Source organism: Coptis chinensis, chromosome 8 (assembly GCF_015680905.1).
Source record: "Coptis chinensis isolate HL-2020 chromosome 8, ASM1568090v1, whole genome shotgun sequence".
In the NCBI taxonomy this organism is placed as follows: domain Eukaryota; kingdom Viridiplantae; phylum Streptophyta; class Magnoliopsida; order Ranunculales; family Ranunculaceae; genus Coptis; species Coptis chinensis.
The window spans coordinates 94,541,517-94,557,156 of NC_141463.1; the positions used below are offsets into that span (position 1 = coordinate 94,541,517).

At 36.9% G+C, this 15,640-nt stretch overlaps 2 protein-coding genes across 2 annotated transcripts; both read left to right on the forward strand.

The window, feature by feature from the left end:
* The first annotated feature begins 2,391 nt into the window (after positions 1–2,391).
* Positions 2,392–6,149, forward strand: LOC147484626 (putative receptor-like protein kinase At3g47110). The gene is made up of 2 exons (XM_086580023.1): positions 2,392–5,198; positions 5,331–6,149. The coding sequence occupies exons 1-2, from the start codon at positions 2,495–2,497 to the stop codon at positions 5,678–5,680; spliced, it is 3,054 nt and encodes a 1,017-aa protein (XP_086436149.1). The 5' UTR covers positions 2,392–2,494; the 3' UTR covers positions 5,681–6,149.
* Positions 6,150–6,915: 766 nt separating this feature from the next.
* On the forward strand, positions 6,916–15,536 carry LOC147484627 (uncharacterized). Its single transcript, XM_086579778.1, has 3 exons — positions 6,916–9,715; positions 9,866–10,236; positions 12,876–15,536. The coding sequence occupies exons 1-3, from the start codon at positions 7,030–7,032 to the stop codon at positions 15,534–15,536; spliced, it is 5,718 nt and encodes a 1,905-aa protein (XP_086435904.1). The 5' UTR covers positions 6,916–7,029.
* Positions 15,537–15,640: the final 104 nt, after the last annotated feature.

Here is a 15,640-nt window from a genome sequence, read left to right on the forward strand (position 1 = left end):
AATTATAAAATTCATAAATTTAATTGGAATATGTCGTAATTATTGTGGCCGGAATTATGGTTTTTAAAATCCTTAACTATGACTAAATGTCTAAATCCCACAGTGGATGACACATCAAATTGATCCAACTTTATTTGTTAGGCCCATATATTATGATTTTATTTGTTTTGGGTGTATACTATTACTTATTTTATGATTAATTTATTTTTTTTCCTTTTTTCCCAGTCACATGTGTGGTTAACAAATGTTAAAGTAACTCAATTTATTTTTTCCTTTGTTCTTTCAAAGTTTCATTGTCATTTTCTATAAAGAAACTTTGTTATGTTAAACTTCGCTTGAGATTAGTGTGGAAACTATTCTTTCAAAATAAATGTTGTTGTAGGAAAATTGTTTTTGGTTGAAACTATTATTTTTAGCAATTTAGTTTTTTGTCTCTGTTTTTTTTGTAATTAGCTATATTGTTTAGAAAAAGTTAGAGACTTTATGAAACTCTTATTTATATTTTACTTTTTCGTAATTAGTAATAGAGTTTAGAAAAAACTTGAGTCTCTTTCAGTGCTCCAAAAAATAGATTAATGAGGATATATCTATAATATATATCTAAGGATTTGATTTTTTTTTTTCGTAATTAGTAGTAGAATTTAAAAAAAATTGAAGACTTTGTGAAGTCTTGAAAAATAGAGTTAAGAGGGTATAACTATAATATATATCTAAAAATATATTAATAATATTAACTATAAAATACACAAATCTACTATAGATTTCGGGCTGGGCCATTATCCGACCGCAGAGACCTGACCCAATAATCTTATCAGACTAAATATGAAGTCTAAGTCCTTGTATTATTGGTTCGGATTCAATCGTGCTGGGGAGCTTGTCCCGTCACATTGAGAGCCTACTTAGAAAGACTTAATTATAAAAGATTGCCGTGATCGAGTAGAAATACATCATTACTTTGCATCCACTTTGTAACTACACTTGATATAATAAAACAGAAACTCAAACAGTATAGCATTGAAAAACAATCGGTAGCTATGAATCTTGAGAAAGAATTTTGAGTAATAAACCCTGTTTCAGGAATTTACAATGAGGTGAAAACTAAACTAATTAGTCCTAATTGGCGTCAAGCCTGAATGCCAGCAAAAGAGAGCAAGTTGTTTGGAAGGGGTGAGGCATATATAGAGGTTGTTTTTGCTTCTCATCTGTAGGAAATATATGGTTTTATACACAATTCTACATACCTCCGTGCATCACAACTCTAAAACTCTTTTTATGTTTTTGCTCTTTACTAATTTGACAAAGCACTTAATCGTTAACTAGGATACTGGGTTGAAACTAGTTGAAAATGATTTTCGTAGTTTAACTATCTAAGAAGACATGATACTGATGGCTGGTGCGTGGCTTGGATTCTTTGGAAAACTTCCAAGTTCCATCCATATTATTATTTTGTAAAGAACATTATTATTGTCCGTAACATAGGCTTGTTTGTTTAGTGGCAAATGGGGTGGCAAATAAAAAATTTCCCACTAGATGCATTTGGTTGCATTTAAGAGTTATTTTTTTGTAAGAAAAATAATTTGCCACCATCTCCTCTCTCTCTTTCAAGTCTCTCAAGCCCCTAGCTCTCAAGAGGTAATATCTCGCCTCATCTCCTCTTTCTCTCGCTCTCCTCTCATCTCTCTCTCTCTTCATCTCCTCCTCCTCTCACTTTATCTCTATCTCTCCTTCATTAATTTTTCCCACTGTAAATTTTTTTGAAACAAACACCTAAAATGAAATTTTCTCACTATTAAATTAGCCGGCAAAACTCATAAACACACCCATAGTTTTTAACCTCCAAGTTCCATCCATATTATTATTTTCTCGATAGGCCGGTTGGCTTTAATAATAAGAGCGCACTAGAGAAATTTATTGATAAAGCGTACTTAGCTTCCCCATCTTGAATTATTGTAGCCTGTCGGCGACTTAATACCTGGTTGTTAGTATGGAAGTACAGACTACAGGGAAGAGTGTAAATGCAGATTTAAGGTTAGAGAAAACTTTTGTAGTTGAAAGATGACAACCTTGGTCTCTTTGTAGGTTAAGCGGTCCAGATTGAACGAACTTTTCTCAAGTTTGTCATGTACATATTTGTTCCAAATTTCCAATGAATGGTTTGGGGTCAAGTACAGAAAGACTGGAGGACTACCAGCTGGAATGAACTATATAATTATTGGACAAAGGATGCAACTAGCTAGTCTGAAGATGGGACCAGCCAATAGTCTACTATCGACGAAACGAAAGTTGACCACTGCTCTGTAGAGTGTAGACAAAAGACCGAAATTAAATTGACCAAATTCCTCAAGAGTGAAGTTTTCACTCGCTTCTAGGGAGGCTTTGCTCCATTTTAGTTTGTTAATATTCAGTGTATAGTACTGGTTCAGTGTGTACATTAGTTCAACCTTTAACCTTTTCATGCAGTTATTGTGGAATGTTGACTTGAGTATACATATAAATGGTACCATTTCTCTCTCTCTCTCTCCAAACTAACATCACATCTTCAGTGATGAGAGTTTTCAATTTTTCTCCCTTACATTCCATCCTTCTCTGTATTATTTCTTTAGCACTGTTAAAATTGTCTAGAGGAAACATCTTAGGAAATGAAACTGATAGATTTGCTTTACTAGCATTCAAATCTCAAATAACTCTGGACCCATACAACGTCACAAGTTCATGGAACAATTCTCACCATTTTTGCCAGTGGGAAGGAGTTGCATGCAGTCGTAGACATCAAAGGGTGACCGAATTGAATCTCCAGTCCAAAGGTCTAGTCGGGCCAATATCTCCCTACATCGGAAACCTCTCTTTCTTGAGGATACTAGTCCTAACAAACAACAGCTTCCACGGAGAAATGCCACAAAACTTTGGTCAGTTATTCAGGTTAGAAGTACTTAATGCGACTTCTAATTCTTTGGTAGGAGGAATTCCTTCCAATATCTCTTTATGTTCTAACCTCAAAAACTTATTTTTGGATAGAAATAATCTGGTTGGAAAGATACCTGTGGAGCTTGGCTCCCTTTCAAAGCTTGTTAAACTGCGTCTTGGTTCTAACATGCTAACTGGAGGGATCACACCTTCCCTGGGGAACCTTACATCTCTTGAAATTCTTTCGTTGTCTGAAAATAGTTTGGGTGGAAGCATTCCAAGTATTCTTGACCAATTGAAAAGCCTCAAAATTCTTTCACTCACTTCAAATAAGTTATATGGTATCTTTCCTCCCTCTCTTTTTAATCTCTCAAGTTTAGAAGTAATTTCCATCCCCCTGAACCAACTCACTGGAAATCTCCCAACTGACATCGGTTTCATGCTTCCCAATCTTAGATTATTTCTTATAGGAGGTAATCAATTTTCTGGACCAATTCCTGCTTCCTTATTCAATGCTACTGGACTCCAAAGTTTAGAACTTACTTTCAACAATTTTACTGGAAAAGTTCCTCCTAATGTTGGAAACTTAAAGGATCTAAAAAACCTGAACCTGAATGTAAACCATCTTGGAAATGGGAAATCTGGTGATTTGGATTTCATCACTTCTTTAGCTAATTGTAGCAATCTCCAAGTACTGGGTCTAGGCTCCAACCAATTTGGAGGAATGTTACCAGTCTCAATTGGTAATTTGTCAGACCAACTCATTAGGATATATTTAGGACCAAATCAATTTTCTGGGAGCATTCCTACTGAAATTGTGAAACTCCAAAACTTGATTCATTTAGATTTGTCTGGCAACTCTTTCACTGGTAGTATTCCGCCGAGCATTGGTAATCTTCAAAACCTAGGATTATTACATCTATTTAACAACCAATTATCAGGACAAATCCCTTCGTCCGTAAGGAACATGTCTAAGTTATTTTCTCTCGCTTTGCAGAACAACATTTTGGAAGGAAGTATTGTTTTAGGTCTGGATAACCAAATGTTGCAGATATTGGACCTTTCTTGTAACAATTTTACAGGCACCATACCCATACATGAGATTGGTCTATCTTCGCTTTTAAGAAGTCTTAATCTAACGCATAACTCATTGAATGGATCCATACCTTTTGAAGTGGGTAACTTGAAGAGTCTTGAACACTTCGATGTTTCTGAGAACAAGATGTTGGGTGAAATTCCTACCACACTCGGTAGTTGTTCAAGTTTGCAGTACTTGTTTGTTCAAGGTAACTTCTTCCAAGGACCGCTTCCTTCATCTCTTAGTTCTTTAAAAGGCCTTCAGGTTTTGGATGTTTCGCGCAACAACATATCTGGAAACATTCCTAGATACTTAGAAAAGCTCTCTTTACAGAGTTTAAACCTGTCTTTCAATAACCTTGAGGGTGAGGTACCAAAGAACGGAGTCTTTCAAAATGCAAGTGCCATTTCAGTTTTGGGTAACAACAAGATTTGTGGGGGCATTGGTGAACTAAAGTTACCTGTATGCAAAATCAGAAAATCCAAGAACAGAGGAATTCCTGTTTCTATAAAGGCGACACTTGGTGTTGTCTCGCTATTATTGGTGGTGGCATTGTTTGTTGTAATCTATCTGAGGAGAAAGCCTAAGGGTAAACTTCCTTCTGAGCAATTTCTGGGAGATCTTAAGAGAGTTTCTTATAATGATCTTCGTAAAGCAACAGATGGATTTTGTTCGACAAATTTGCTTGGTGTTGGAAATTTTGGTTCTGTCTATAAAGGAATTCTTCATCAAGATGAAGGCCATATTGCAGTAAAGGTGCTTAAGCTCATGGAACGTGGTGCTTTGAAGAGTTTTATGTACGAATGTGAAGCCTTGAGGGGAGTTCGTCATCGAAATCTACTCAAGATATTAACTGTTTGCTCAGGTGTGGACAACAACGGTAACGACTTTAAAGCTATTGTGTTTAAATTAATGACAAATGGAAGTCTAGAGAATTGGCTGCATTCTAGTTCAGACGGAGAGCATCCACCAAAAAGTTTGAACCTCCGCCAAAGAATAGACATAGCAATCGATGTTGCTACGGCTCTGAATTATCTTCACAATGATTGTGAAAGACCCATTGTTCATTGTGATCTAAAGTCAAGCAATGTTCTTCTTGATGATGACATGATTGCCCATGTTGGTGACTTTGGATTAGCAAAATTTCTTGGCACTTCAGACAATAAAGAATCTATTTCGGTTGCTCTAAGAGGAACTATTGGCTACATTCCTCCAGGTATGTTTTCTATTTACTACCATGGTTTCTTTTATTTGTTCCTTTTTGTTTTTGTCTAGTGATAAATGTGACTACAAGTTGTAAAAGGAAAAAAAAAAAAAAAAAAAAAAGTTTAACGAATCTGATTTGCAGAATATGGCATGGGGGCAGAGGTGTCTACTAAAGGGGATGTGTACAGTTACGGGATACTTTTGCTGGAGATGTTTACTGGAAAGAGACCTACGGATACTATATTCAGCGATGGACTAAGCCTTCATGACTCTGCTAAAATGGCTTTACCTATGGACATTGTCGATATGCGTATGCTATCTGAAGGAACTCAAGAACAAGCTTTGAAATCAGTAAATCCAATGGAAGAATGCTTGAGTTCCATATTGAGAATCGGAGTTGCATGTTCAGTTGAACTTTCGAGTGTGAGAATGGAAATTAAAGATGTTCTCAAGGAATTGCATTCAGTGAAAGAAGTTTATCTTCGGGCTTGAACTCTTGACGGAAGATGAAATTTTGTTACTTTACCAAATACTTGGGACTGTGCTGCTGACAGTCTAGGCCAAATAGAGACAAAATTACGACCAAAATTTGAAGAGGCGGGAACTCCATTGTTCTAGCTAGCTAATTGATGTTTTGGGAGTGGATGATTTCTTCAATTTTGTAACTGCGTTCCTTACACAATACAACAAACATAGATTATTATAAGAGAATAATGACTATGACTCGTTAAAAAACAAATTAAGAGCATAGTCCAGAAATAGACAATTCACATTGTTAATAATATAGTAATCGAAACAAACGAAGAAACAAAGAAGCTGTCGCGTAGTCTTCTTTAATCTAATGCTATAATGCATGGCCGGTAAGGAAACTACAAGGAAAATGGCCCTGTTTGTAGTCTTAGAGTTCTTTATTTGTAATCTAAAGAAAGGTCTACTAATTTCCATCGCCCTGTTTGTATAATCTTAAGTATTGCAGAGTTAATTCTTGATTAGCACATTGGATAAAATGATGTCTCTCTTGATTGTTAAGGGCCCCAGAATGACCGTATAGAGGAAACCATGGATTAAAAAAGCATGTATTCATGAATTAAATAATGACGCATTATGAAAATATAAAATATAAAATCTCTGGCCACTTAAAATCCATTTGAACTGTTTGTTGTGTCGAGTTTCAAGTTTGCTAGCTAATATTCATAGATAGAACAGTTATTCACATGGTGCTCAATATTGTTTAGAATGAGTGTATTCTGTAAGCTGTTTATAACTTTATATTGACTTGAGTATTTCTGATTGAATTAAATCTTTTTCTTGAAAACTTGGATGAAATTGCTCATTTGTGATATCCTATAATTTTGTAAAAGAAGCCAAGTACTTGAAAAGGTTCAGTAACTACATATAATTTTGAAAATTGATCAGTGTTCTTTGCTGATATATGAGCTCATAAACTATTTAGTTATTATGTCACAGCCTCCCTTATCCAATTTAGAGGATTCCTATTTCTATTTTTAAAACGAAAGCAGGCTGCACCGCTGCAACCATGTTCTCAAACGCAGTTGATGGCCTCATAGGGCACTGTGCATGTCTACTTTGATTTCACAGCCAATACTGGCCCAAAGAGCACATACTAATTTTAAAATTTTAATTATTATCGGAAAAAAAAAAAAATTAAAATTTTCACGTTTGTATGCAGCCATGACCTGTATGGCTATATGTTTCTGTAGTGTAGCTTAAGCATTCACCTTGTCCACAGTTTCATTGTATAAATGAGTTTAAAGTTGAAGACAAGTATTAACTGAAACTGAGCTTTCTTTCTCAGATCAAGCTTTCACTGCACTTCTTCTATGACGAGTGTATTCAGGTTTTCTATCTTATTATGTTCCGTTCTTGTTTGTTGTGTATCTTTTCCAGTGAGGCCGTCCACAGCCAAAATATTAGGAAATGAAACAGATAGACTAGCTTTACTCGCCTTCAAATCTCAAATAACACTGGACCCTTACAACGTTGTGAGTTCATGGAATGATTCTCATCATTTTTGTGAATGGGAAGGAATCAAATGCAATCATAAACATCAAAGATTGACAGTCTTGAAACTTAGCTCCAATGGTCTGCAAGGGTCCTTGTCGCCTCACCTCGGAAATCTCTCTTTCTTGACGACGCTAGTCCTTTATGACAACAGGATCCAAGGTGAAATTCCAGAAGAACTTGGTCATTTGTCTAGACTCACACATCTTATTGTGAGTAATAACTTTTTGGTTGGAAAAATTCCAAACAGTCTCTCCCACTGTTCCAACCTCAAAAACCTTTTTCTGAGTTACAACAATCTGGCTGGAAAGATACCCACGGAACTCGGGTCTCTTTCAAAGCTTGTTACTTTGGCACTTCACCGGAACAGACTAACCGGAGGGATCCCAGATTCCCTGGGGAACCTCACATCGCTTGAGTCTCTTTCAATATCCGACAATAATTTGGGAGGAACTATTCCAACTACTCTTGGCGAATTAAAAAGCCTAAAAGCTATTGGACTTGGTGCATGCAATTTATCTGGTATATTTCCTGCATCTCTTTATAATCTTTCAAATTTAGAGATTATTTCCAATGCAGATAATCAACTGAGTGGGAGTCTTCCCAGTAATATTGGTTTTATGCTTCCAAGTCTTACAGACTTTCTCATCGGGATAAATCAATTTTCTGGACCCATTCCTACTTCCCTGTCCAATGCTTCCAAACTCCAAAAAATTGATTTTGGTAATAACCAATTCACTGGAGAAGTTCCTATTAATCTGGGGAATCTGATAGACCTCCAATTCCTAAATTTCGAAGAAAATCGTCTTGGAAGTGGGACCTCTGGGGATTTAGATTTCTTTACTTCTTTGTCCAATTGTACCAGTCTAGAATTTCTCAGTGTGCGCGTCAACCAATTTGGAGGCCTGCTACCTGCATCAGTAGCTAATTTCTCAAGCATTCTTAGTGAACTGTATATAGGTGATAACCAATTATCTGGAAACATTCCTATTGAAATTGAAAATCTCCAAAACTTGATTGCATTTGATTTGACTAATAACATCTTCACCGGAAGTATTCCGGCTGGTATTGGGAATCTTCAAAAGCTAGGAATGTTGTATCTGTATGGGAATCGGTTATCAGAGTATATCCCTTCCTCCATAAGGAACATGTCTCAGTTATTCTCTCTTGATATGTCATACAACTTCTTGGAAGGAAGCATTGCTTCAAGTCTAGGCAACCAAATTCTGCAAACACTGGACCTTTCTTATAACAACTTAACAGGCCCCATACCTAACCAAGAGATTGGTCTATCCACTCGATTAGTTACCCTCACTTTATCACATAATTCACTCAATGGATCCATACCATTGGAACTGGGTAACCTTCAAAGTCTTCAAGGCTTAGATGTCTCTGAGAATAAAATGTCTGGCCAAATACCCAACCAACTTGGTAACTGTTTGAGCTTGGAGTACCTTTATATTCAAGGTAATTTCTTCCAAGGATCCCTTCCCAATTCTCTTAGTTCTTTGAAAGGCCTTCAAGTAATGGATGTCTCGCGCAACAACTTATCTGAAAAAATTCCTAAAGAATTAGAGAACCTCACAGGCTTAAAAAGTCTGAACCTATCTTTCAATAACTTTGAGGGGGAGGTACCAACAAAAGGAATCTTTTCAAATGCAAGTGCAGTTTCAATTGATGGAAATTACAAGCTCTGTGGGGGAATTTCTGAACTTAAGCTACCAAAATGCAACATTCAAAAGTCTGGTGTGCTCAAGAAAAAAACAAGTCCTCTTTCTTTGAAGGTGGTTCTTGGCGTAATTGTGCTTTCGGTAATAGTGGTGGCCTTATTCCTTATGTTCTACTTGAAGAAAAAACCTGACGAAAAACCACCAACAGAACAGCTTATGGGAGATATCAAGAGGGTTTCTTACTATGATCTTCATAAAGCAACAAATGGATTTTCTTTAGAAAATTTGATTGGTACGGGAAGCTACGGATCTGTGTACAAAGGAATTCTCCAGCAAGATGAAGGTCCTATTGCCGTGAAGGTACTCAACCTCACAGAACCTAGAGCGTCTAAGAGTTTCATGGCAGAATGTGAAGCTTTGAGAGAAATTCGTCATCGAAATCTACTCAAGATCCTAACAGTTTGTTCAAGTGTGGATTCTAATGGTAACGATTTTAAAGCTCTTGTTTTGAAGTTCATGCCTAATGGAAGTCTGGAAAGCTGGTTGCATACAAGTTCAAATAATGGACAAGATCTGATGAGAACTTTGAACCTCTTCCAAAGAGTAAATATTGCAATTGATGTTGCTTCTGCTTTGGATTATCTTCACAACGAATGTGAAAGACCTATTGTTCATTGTGATCTAAAGTCAAGCAACGTTCTTCTCGATGAAGACATGACTTCTAACGTTGGGGATTTTGGGTTAGCAAAGTTTCTGTCCAAGAGCACTAGCACATCCAACAAAAACGAAAGTAATTCAATTGCTATTAGAGGCACCATCGGGTACATTCCCCCAGGTACATTTTATTATTACTATCAATAATTTGTCACTGATTCTAATTTACATACTACGGAGAGAAGAAATTGTGTTTTAAGTTTTGTATAAAGCGCTTGGAGAATTTTCACCAATTCAATTTATGAGTAACAAGTCTATCAATGAACTGCAGAGTATGGCATGGGTGCGCAGGTGTCTGCACAAGGCGATGTGTATAGTTATGGGATACTTTTACTAGAGATTTTCACAGGAAAGAGGCCAACATATCACATGTTTAAGGAAGGACTCACTCTGCATGACTTCTCTAAAAAGGCTTTACCTCAACAGGTGATGGACATCATCGACACGCGTTTGCTAGAGGAAGACACTCTCAAAGAAGTTTCCAGCAGTAATCCAGTAAATGGAACAATTGACTGCTTAAGTCGCATATTGAGAGTTGGAGTAGCATGTTCAGAGGAACTAATGATTGAGAGAATGGACATCAAAGACGTCCTCAAGGAATTGCATTCAATCAAAGAAACACTTTCCGTTGGAGCTCAGCAATAAGAATAAACTTTCTGCTTATTATAAAAGCACATACAATTTGTTGCATGGTATAGTATGATGACACTAATAATGTATTCTAACATTATCAGTTCAGTATCCTCATAAGCGACAGGAGGTTCTTCATACTGCTAAAAAAGAGTTTAAACCTTATTAATAACTACTATTGCAAGTTTGAATGGAGAAAAGCAGGAAAAGGCAGTTACTAACTTCAAAGGTAAGTTTTATTTCTATAGAAAAACAGAGAGAATCGTATTGGAAAGAAGCTTCCAATGAATGAAATGAAGGCACGAAAAAACTTACATGGAGTATGTGATAGCGTGCTGCCCAAGTTCCTTGCAGGAGTGATTGAACTCGGGAGTCTGTATAATCAGTAGAAGTCTCCCTGGATCTTCGCTAGTTGTCGAGACTCGAGAATGCTACGAATTAAACCAAGCGATGATGGGCTAGACCCGACTTTGTGTGGGTTTGGACTTGTATTTCTATGTTTTGGGTAAGGCTTGGTAATGGAAAAAGAAAGACTGATCAAAATTTGGGTTGGGCTTAGTTAATCATCAATTAGTCAAGCCACAGAGGGCTGGGAAAAGTCTGTATCACATTTCTATTGAATAATATGAATTTTTGTTAAAATTTGAGCGTGGTCAGCATGATAATAATTAGAAATGTTCTAAAAAAACGTTAGGCGGTAGTCGGGCGGTGGGAGAGTGCCTAGCATCTACTCCGTCTAGACGTGCTAAGCGCTAGGCGGTTTTTTTTTTCCAAATATATCTTATAATATATATAGTAATACACACCTATACCATAACTTAAAAAATAAACACAAACAAAAATACCTATTACCAAAATGTATAACAGTTGAAGAAAATCGACTTCATATAAAAACATATTTTTTCTTATAGTGACATATAATTTATATTGAACTTTAGTCTTTTAAACTCATTCAAATCTTAAGTCTACACGGGTCTTTAATTTTCAACATTTAATCATTCAAAAAAAAAAAAAAAAAAAAAAAAAAAAACTTGATTGGACCGCCTAGCCCGCCTAATCGGTCTGCCTAGACCCACTTAATTAGTCCATCAATTTGGGCCTAGGCGAGTCGGTTGGGCACTGCATAGCGCGAGACCGTTTAGGCGCCGCCTTGACCGATTTTTAGAACACTGATAATTAGTAGATTCAGTTGTTTGTTGCATGCTTTAGCAAATTCTTGTGTTAGGGCCTTATGGGTGAAAAACAAGATGTACAAGTTTGCTCCTTCTCCAAATATTTTCTCCTATATTTCTCATCAGAACACTCTCCCTCGTAATTTCTCTATCTCCCTCACGATTAATCCTCCACAATTTCTCAAACCTTTATCTTCTCGCTATGCTCATGCCCCACTGCACACCAGTTTACTAAATACTAATGTATGTTTGTGAGTTAGAACAGGGCCGTGGTCTTGTGGATATATAACAATGAACTATCAGGCTATCACACCCTTTTAATGTCTAGGTGTTTTGAGAAACCCCACAGAGATTGAGTTGGTACAGTTGCATTATTGTTTCAGCAAAATGAAGTTTTGCCGTGCAGGATATGATACTTTCCTGTCTTTTATAAGTTGATTGTGAAGTGTAGGAATGGGACTTGACCGGTTAAGCGTCAACCACACAAATACCAATATAAATTGTCAGTTGCCAGTCAGTGTACATGCACATCTGAATTCAAGTGAGAAGTCTTTTTCAATGAAAATATGAAATCCACTTCAGCAAAACACCGTCTTACACCTAACCGGTTGACTTAATAAAATCAGTCAACATTTGCTTATTTAGTTTAAGGATTCTGATTTATATACAATTATACATTTATGGCCGCCTAGTTTGAGTATACACTCAAACGACATGACCGTGTAGTTTGAGTGTACACTCAAATGACTTGGGTCACGTAGTTTGAAGTCTTGTACACTCAAACGACGTTTGCCAGCGTAGTTTGAGTGAAACTCAAACAACATGGGACACGTAGTTTCATGTTAGTGTGAGTAACACTCAAACGACTGTCATATCGTTTGAAAGATACACTCAAACGACTTCGGCCACGTATAGTTTGAGTGTAACTCAAACTCAAAGAAATACTCAAACGACATTTACGTCATTCGATGCGAGTGTCACTCAACAACGACTTTAAAGTTTTTACATTTTATTTCAAACCATACGTGGCCACGCCGTTTGAAATAGAACAAAAACAACCCGGAGGGTTCGTTTTGGCGATACCGGTTGAATTGGTTGCTAGGCTTGGGCTTTGATGGCAAACTTGTAATATGGCAAATTTGTAAAATTTTTTTTTTTTTTTAGGGTTGCCCAATCCAATTTGATGAGTCCCCAATAGAATCACCTTATTGTTTCAGCAAAATGAAGTTTTGCCGTGCAGGATATGATACTTTCCCGTCTTTTATAAGTTGATTGTGAAGTGTAGGAATGGGACTTGACCGGTTAACCGTCAACCACACAAATACCAATATAAATTATCAGTTGCCAGTCAGTGTACATGCACATCTGAATTCAAGTGAGAAGTCTATTTCAATGAAAATATGAAATCCAGTTCAGCAAAACACCGTCTTACACCTAACCTGTTGACTTAATAAAATCAGTCAACATTTGCTTATTTAGTTTAAGGATTCTGATTTATATACAATTATACTGCTTCAGTCTTCAGTGCACTTCCAAATCAGTACATCTCTCTTTCTGTGTTTGAGTGATCTGATGACAACATTCAGCTATTTTCTCTTGCATTCTATGCTTCTATGTTGTATTTCTTTACCAGTGAGATTGTCCAGAGCTAGATTCTTAGGAAACGAAACAGATAGACTTGCCTTACTTGCATTCAAATCACAAATAACTTATGACCCCTTTAAGGTTACGAGTTCTTGGAATGATTCTAACCGTTTTTGTGAGTGGGAAGGAGTTGCATGCAGTCGTAGACATGAAAGGGTGACAGTCTTGAATCTTACGTCCAAAGGTCTAGTGGGATCCATATCACCTCATATGGGAAATCTCTCTTTCTTGAGGTCGATAGATCTCCATAACAACAGTTTCCATGGTGATATTCCTCAAGAAATCGGTCTTTTGTCTAGGCTAGAAGTACTAAATGTGAGAGAGAATTCATTAGTTGGAGAAATTCCAGAGAATATCTCTCTGTGTTCCAAACTCACAAACCTCGATATTGGTTACAACTCTGTTGTTGGAAAAATTCCTATGGAACTTGGCTCTCTTCAACATCTTGTTGAACTGATTCTTGAGAATAACAAGCTAACTGGTGGCATCCCGCCTTTCTTAGGGAACCTTACATCTCTTCAAACTCTTGCTGTGGCTGGAAACAATTTTGGTGGAAGTATTCCTGGGACTCTAGACCGCTTAAAAAGGCTGGAGTTTATTTCACTTGATTCCAATAAGTTATCTGGTATGATTCCTCACTCTTTTTATAATCTTTCAACCCTCGAAATTATTTCTGTTCCAGGGAACCAACTAAGTGGAAATCTTCCCCTAGATATCGGTCACGCTCTTCCCAATCTTGTATTACTTTTCATCGGAGCAAACCAATTTTCTGGACCCATTCCTTCTTCCTTAGTCAATGCTTCAAAACTCAAACAGATTGATATAAGTAGTAACCGATTCACTGGTGATGTTCCTCTTAATCTGGGAAACTTAAAGAGTCTTAAAATACTGACTATAGGAAGTAACTATCTTGGAAATGGGAAATCTGGAGATTTAGATTTTCTTCATTCTCTAACCAACTGTAGCAATCTACAACAACTGGGTATAAATATTAACAAATTTGGGGGCATGCTACCTTCCTCTATAGCTAACTTCTCAAACCAACTCAGTCTATTGTTTCTAGATAACAATCGAATATCAGGAAACATTCCTACTCAAATTGTGAATCTCCAAAACTTGATTTATTTGGATTTGTATTCAAACTATCTCACTGGTAGTATTCCTATGGGAATTGGGAATTTGCAAAACCTGCAAAAATTGAGTCTAGGTGGGAACCAACTAACAGGACACATCCCTTCTTCTGTAAGGAACATGTCTCAGTTATTCTATCTTGACTTGTCATACAACTTCTTGGAAGGAAGCATTGCTTCAAGTCTAGACAATCAATTTTTACAGAGGTTGGACCTTTCTTATAACAAATTTACTGGCGAGATACCCAGACAAGAGATTGGTTTATCTTCAAATTTAATTACGCTTACTTTAACAAATAACTCATTGATTGGGCCCATACCAACGGAAGTGGATAAGCTGAAAAACCTTCAACGCTTAGATGTATCGGAGAACAAATTGTCAGGAGAGATTCCTTCTGGGCTTGGTAGTTGTCTGAGTTTAGAGTACATCTATATTCAAGGTAATTCTTTCCAAGGGCCTGTTCCCTCTTCACTTAGTTCTTTAAAAGGCCTCCAGGTTTTGGATATTTCCCGCAATAACATAACGGGAAAAATTCCTAAAGAATTAGAGAAGCTCTCAGTCTTACGAAGTTTGAACCTATCTTTCAATAACCTTGAGGGTGAGGTACCAAACAAAGGGATCTTTCAAAATGGAAGGGCTGTTTCAGTTGTAGGAAACTACAACCTCTGTGGAGGCAGTCCTAAACTCAAGTTACCGAAATGCAACATCAAAAAGTCTAAGAGAACGAAAATTTCTCTTACTTTAAAAGTGACATTTGGCGTACTTTTCCCATTATTATCGGTTGTGGCCTTGCTTCTTGTAATCTTTTTTACGAAAAGGCCTAAAGGAAATACTCCTAAAGAACAACTTCCTGGAGATCTTAGGAGAGTTTCTTACAATGATCTTCGCAAAGCAACAAATGGCTTTTCTTCAGGAAATTTGATCGGTGTGGGAAAGTACGGATCTGTCTACAGGGGAGTTCTGCAGCAAGATGAAGCATCTGTTGCTGTGAAGGTACTCAACCTCGTTGAACATAGAGCTTCCAAAACTTTCATGGCTGAATGTGAAGCCTTGAGAGCAGTTCGACATCGAAACATACTCAAGATCTTAACTGTTTGCTCAAGTCTGGATTTTAAGGCTCTTGTTCTCGAATTTATGCCTAATGGAAGTCTTGAAAGGTGGTTGCATCCAAGTTCAAATGGACAAGATCTAATGAGAACTTTGAACCTCTTCCAAAGAGTAGATATTGCAATTGATGTTGCTTCTGCTTTGGATTACCTGCATAACCACTGTGAAAGGCCTATCGCTCATTGTGATCTGAAGTCGAGTAATATTCTTCTAAGCAGTGACATGACTGCCCATGTTGCTGACTTTGGATTAGCTTAAATTTCTCTCAAAGCACACTAGCACTTCCAACAAAAATGAATCTACTTCGCTGCCTTACGAGGAACTATTGGGTACATTCCTCCAGGTATGGTTTCAATTTATTA

Bases quoted from the DNA above. Each gene is read 5' to 3' on its own strand.
- LOC147484626 (XM_086580023.1), top strand. From the start codon at position 2,495: ATGGTACCATTTCTCTCTCTCTCTCTCCAAACTAACATCACATCTTCA. The intron at 5,199-5,330 runs GTATGTTTTCTA...TCTGATTTGCAG, and splicing joins TATTGGCTACATTCCTCCAG to AATATGGCATGGGGGCAGAG.
- LOC147484627 (XM_086579778.1), top strand. From the start codon at position 7,030: ATGACGAGTGTATTCAGGTTTTCTATCTTATTATGTTCCGTTCTTGTT. The intron at 9,716-9,865 runs GTACATTTTATT...AATGAACTGCAG, and splicing joins CATCGGGTACATTCCCCCAG to AGTATGGCATGGGTGCGCAG. The intron at 10,237-12,875 runs TAAGAATAAACT...TTGCTTATTTAG, and splicing joins TTTCCGTTGGAGCTCAGCAA to TTTAAGGATTCTGATTTATA.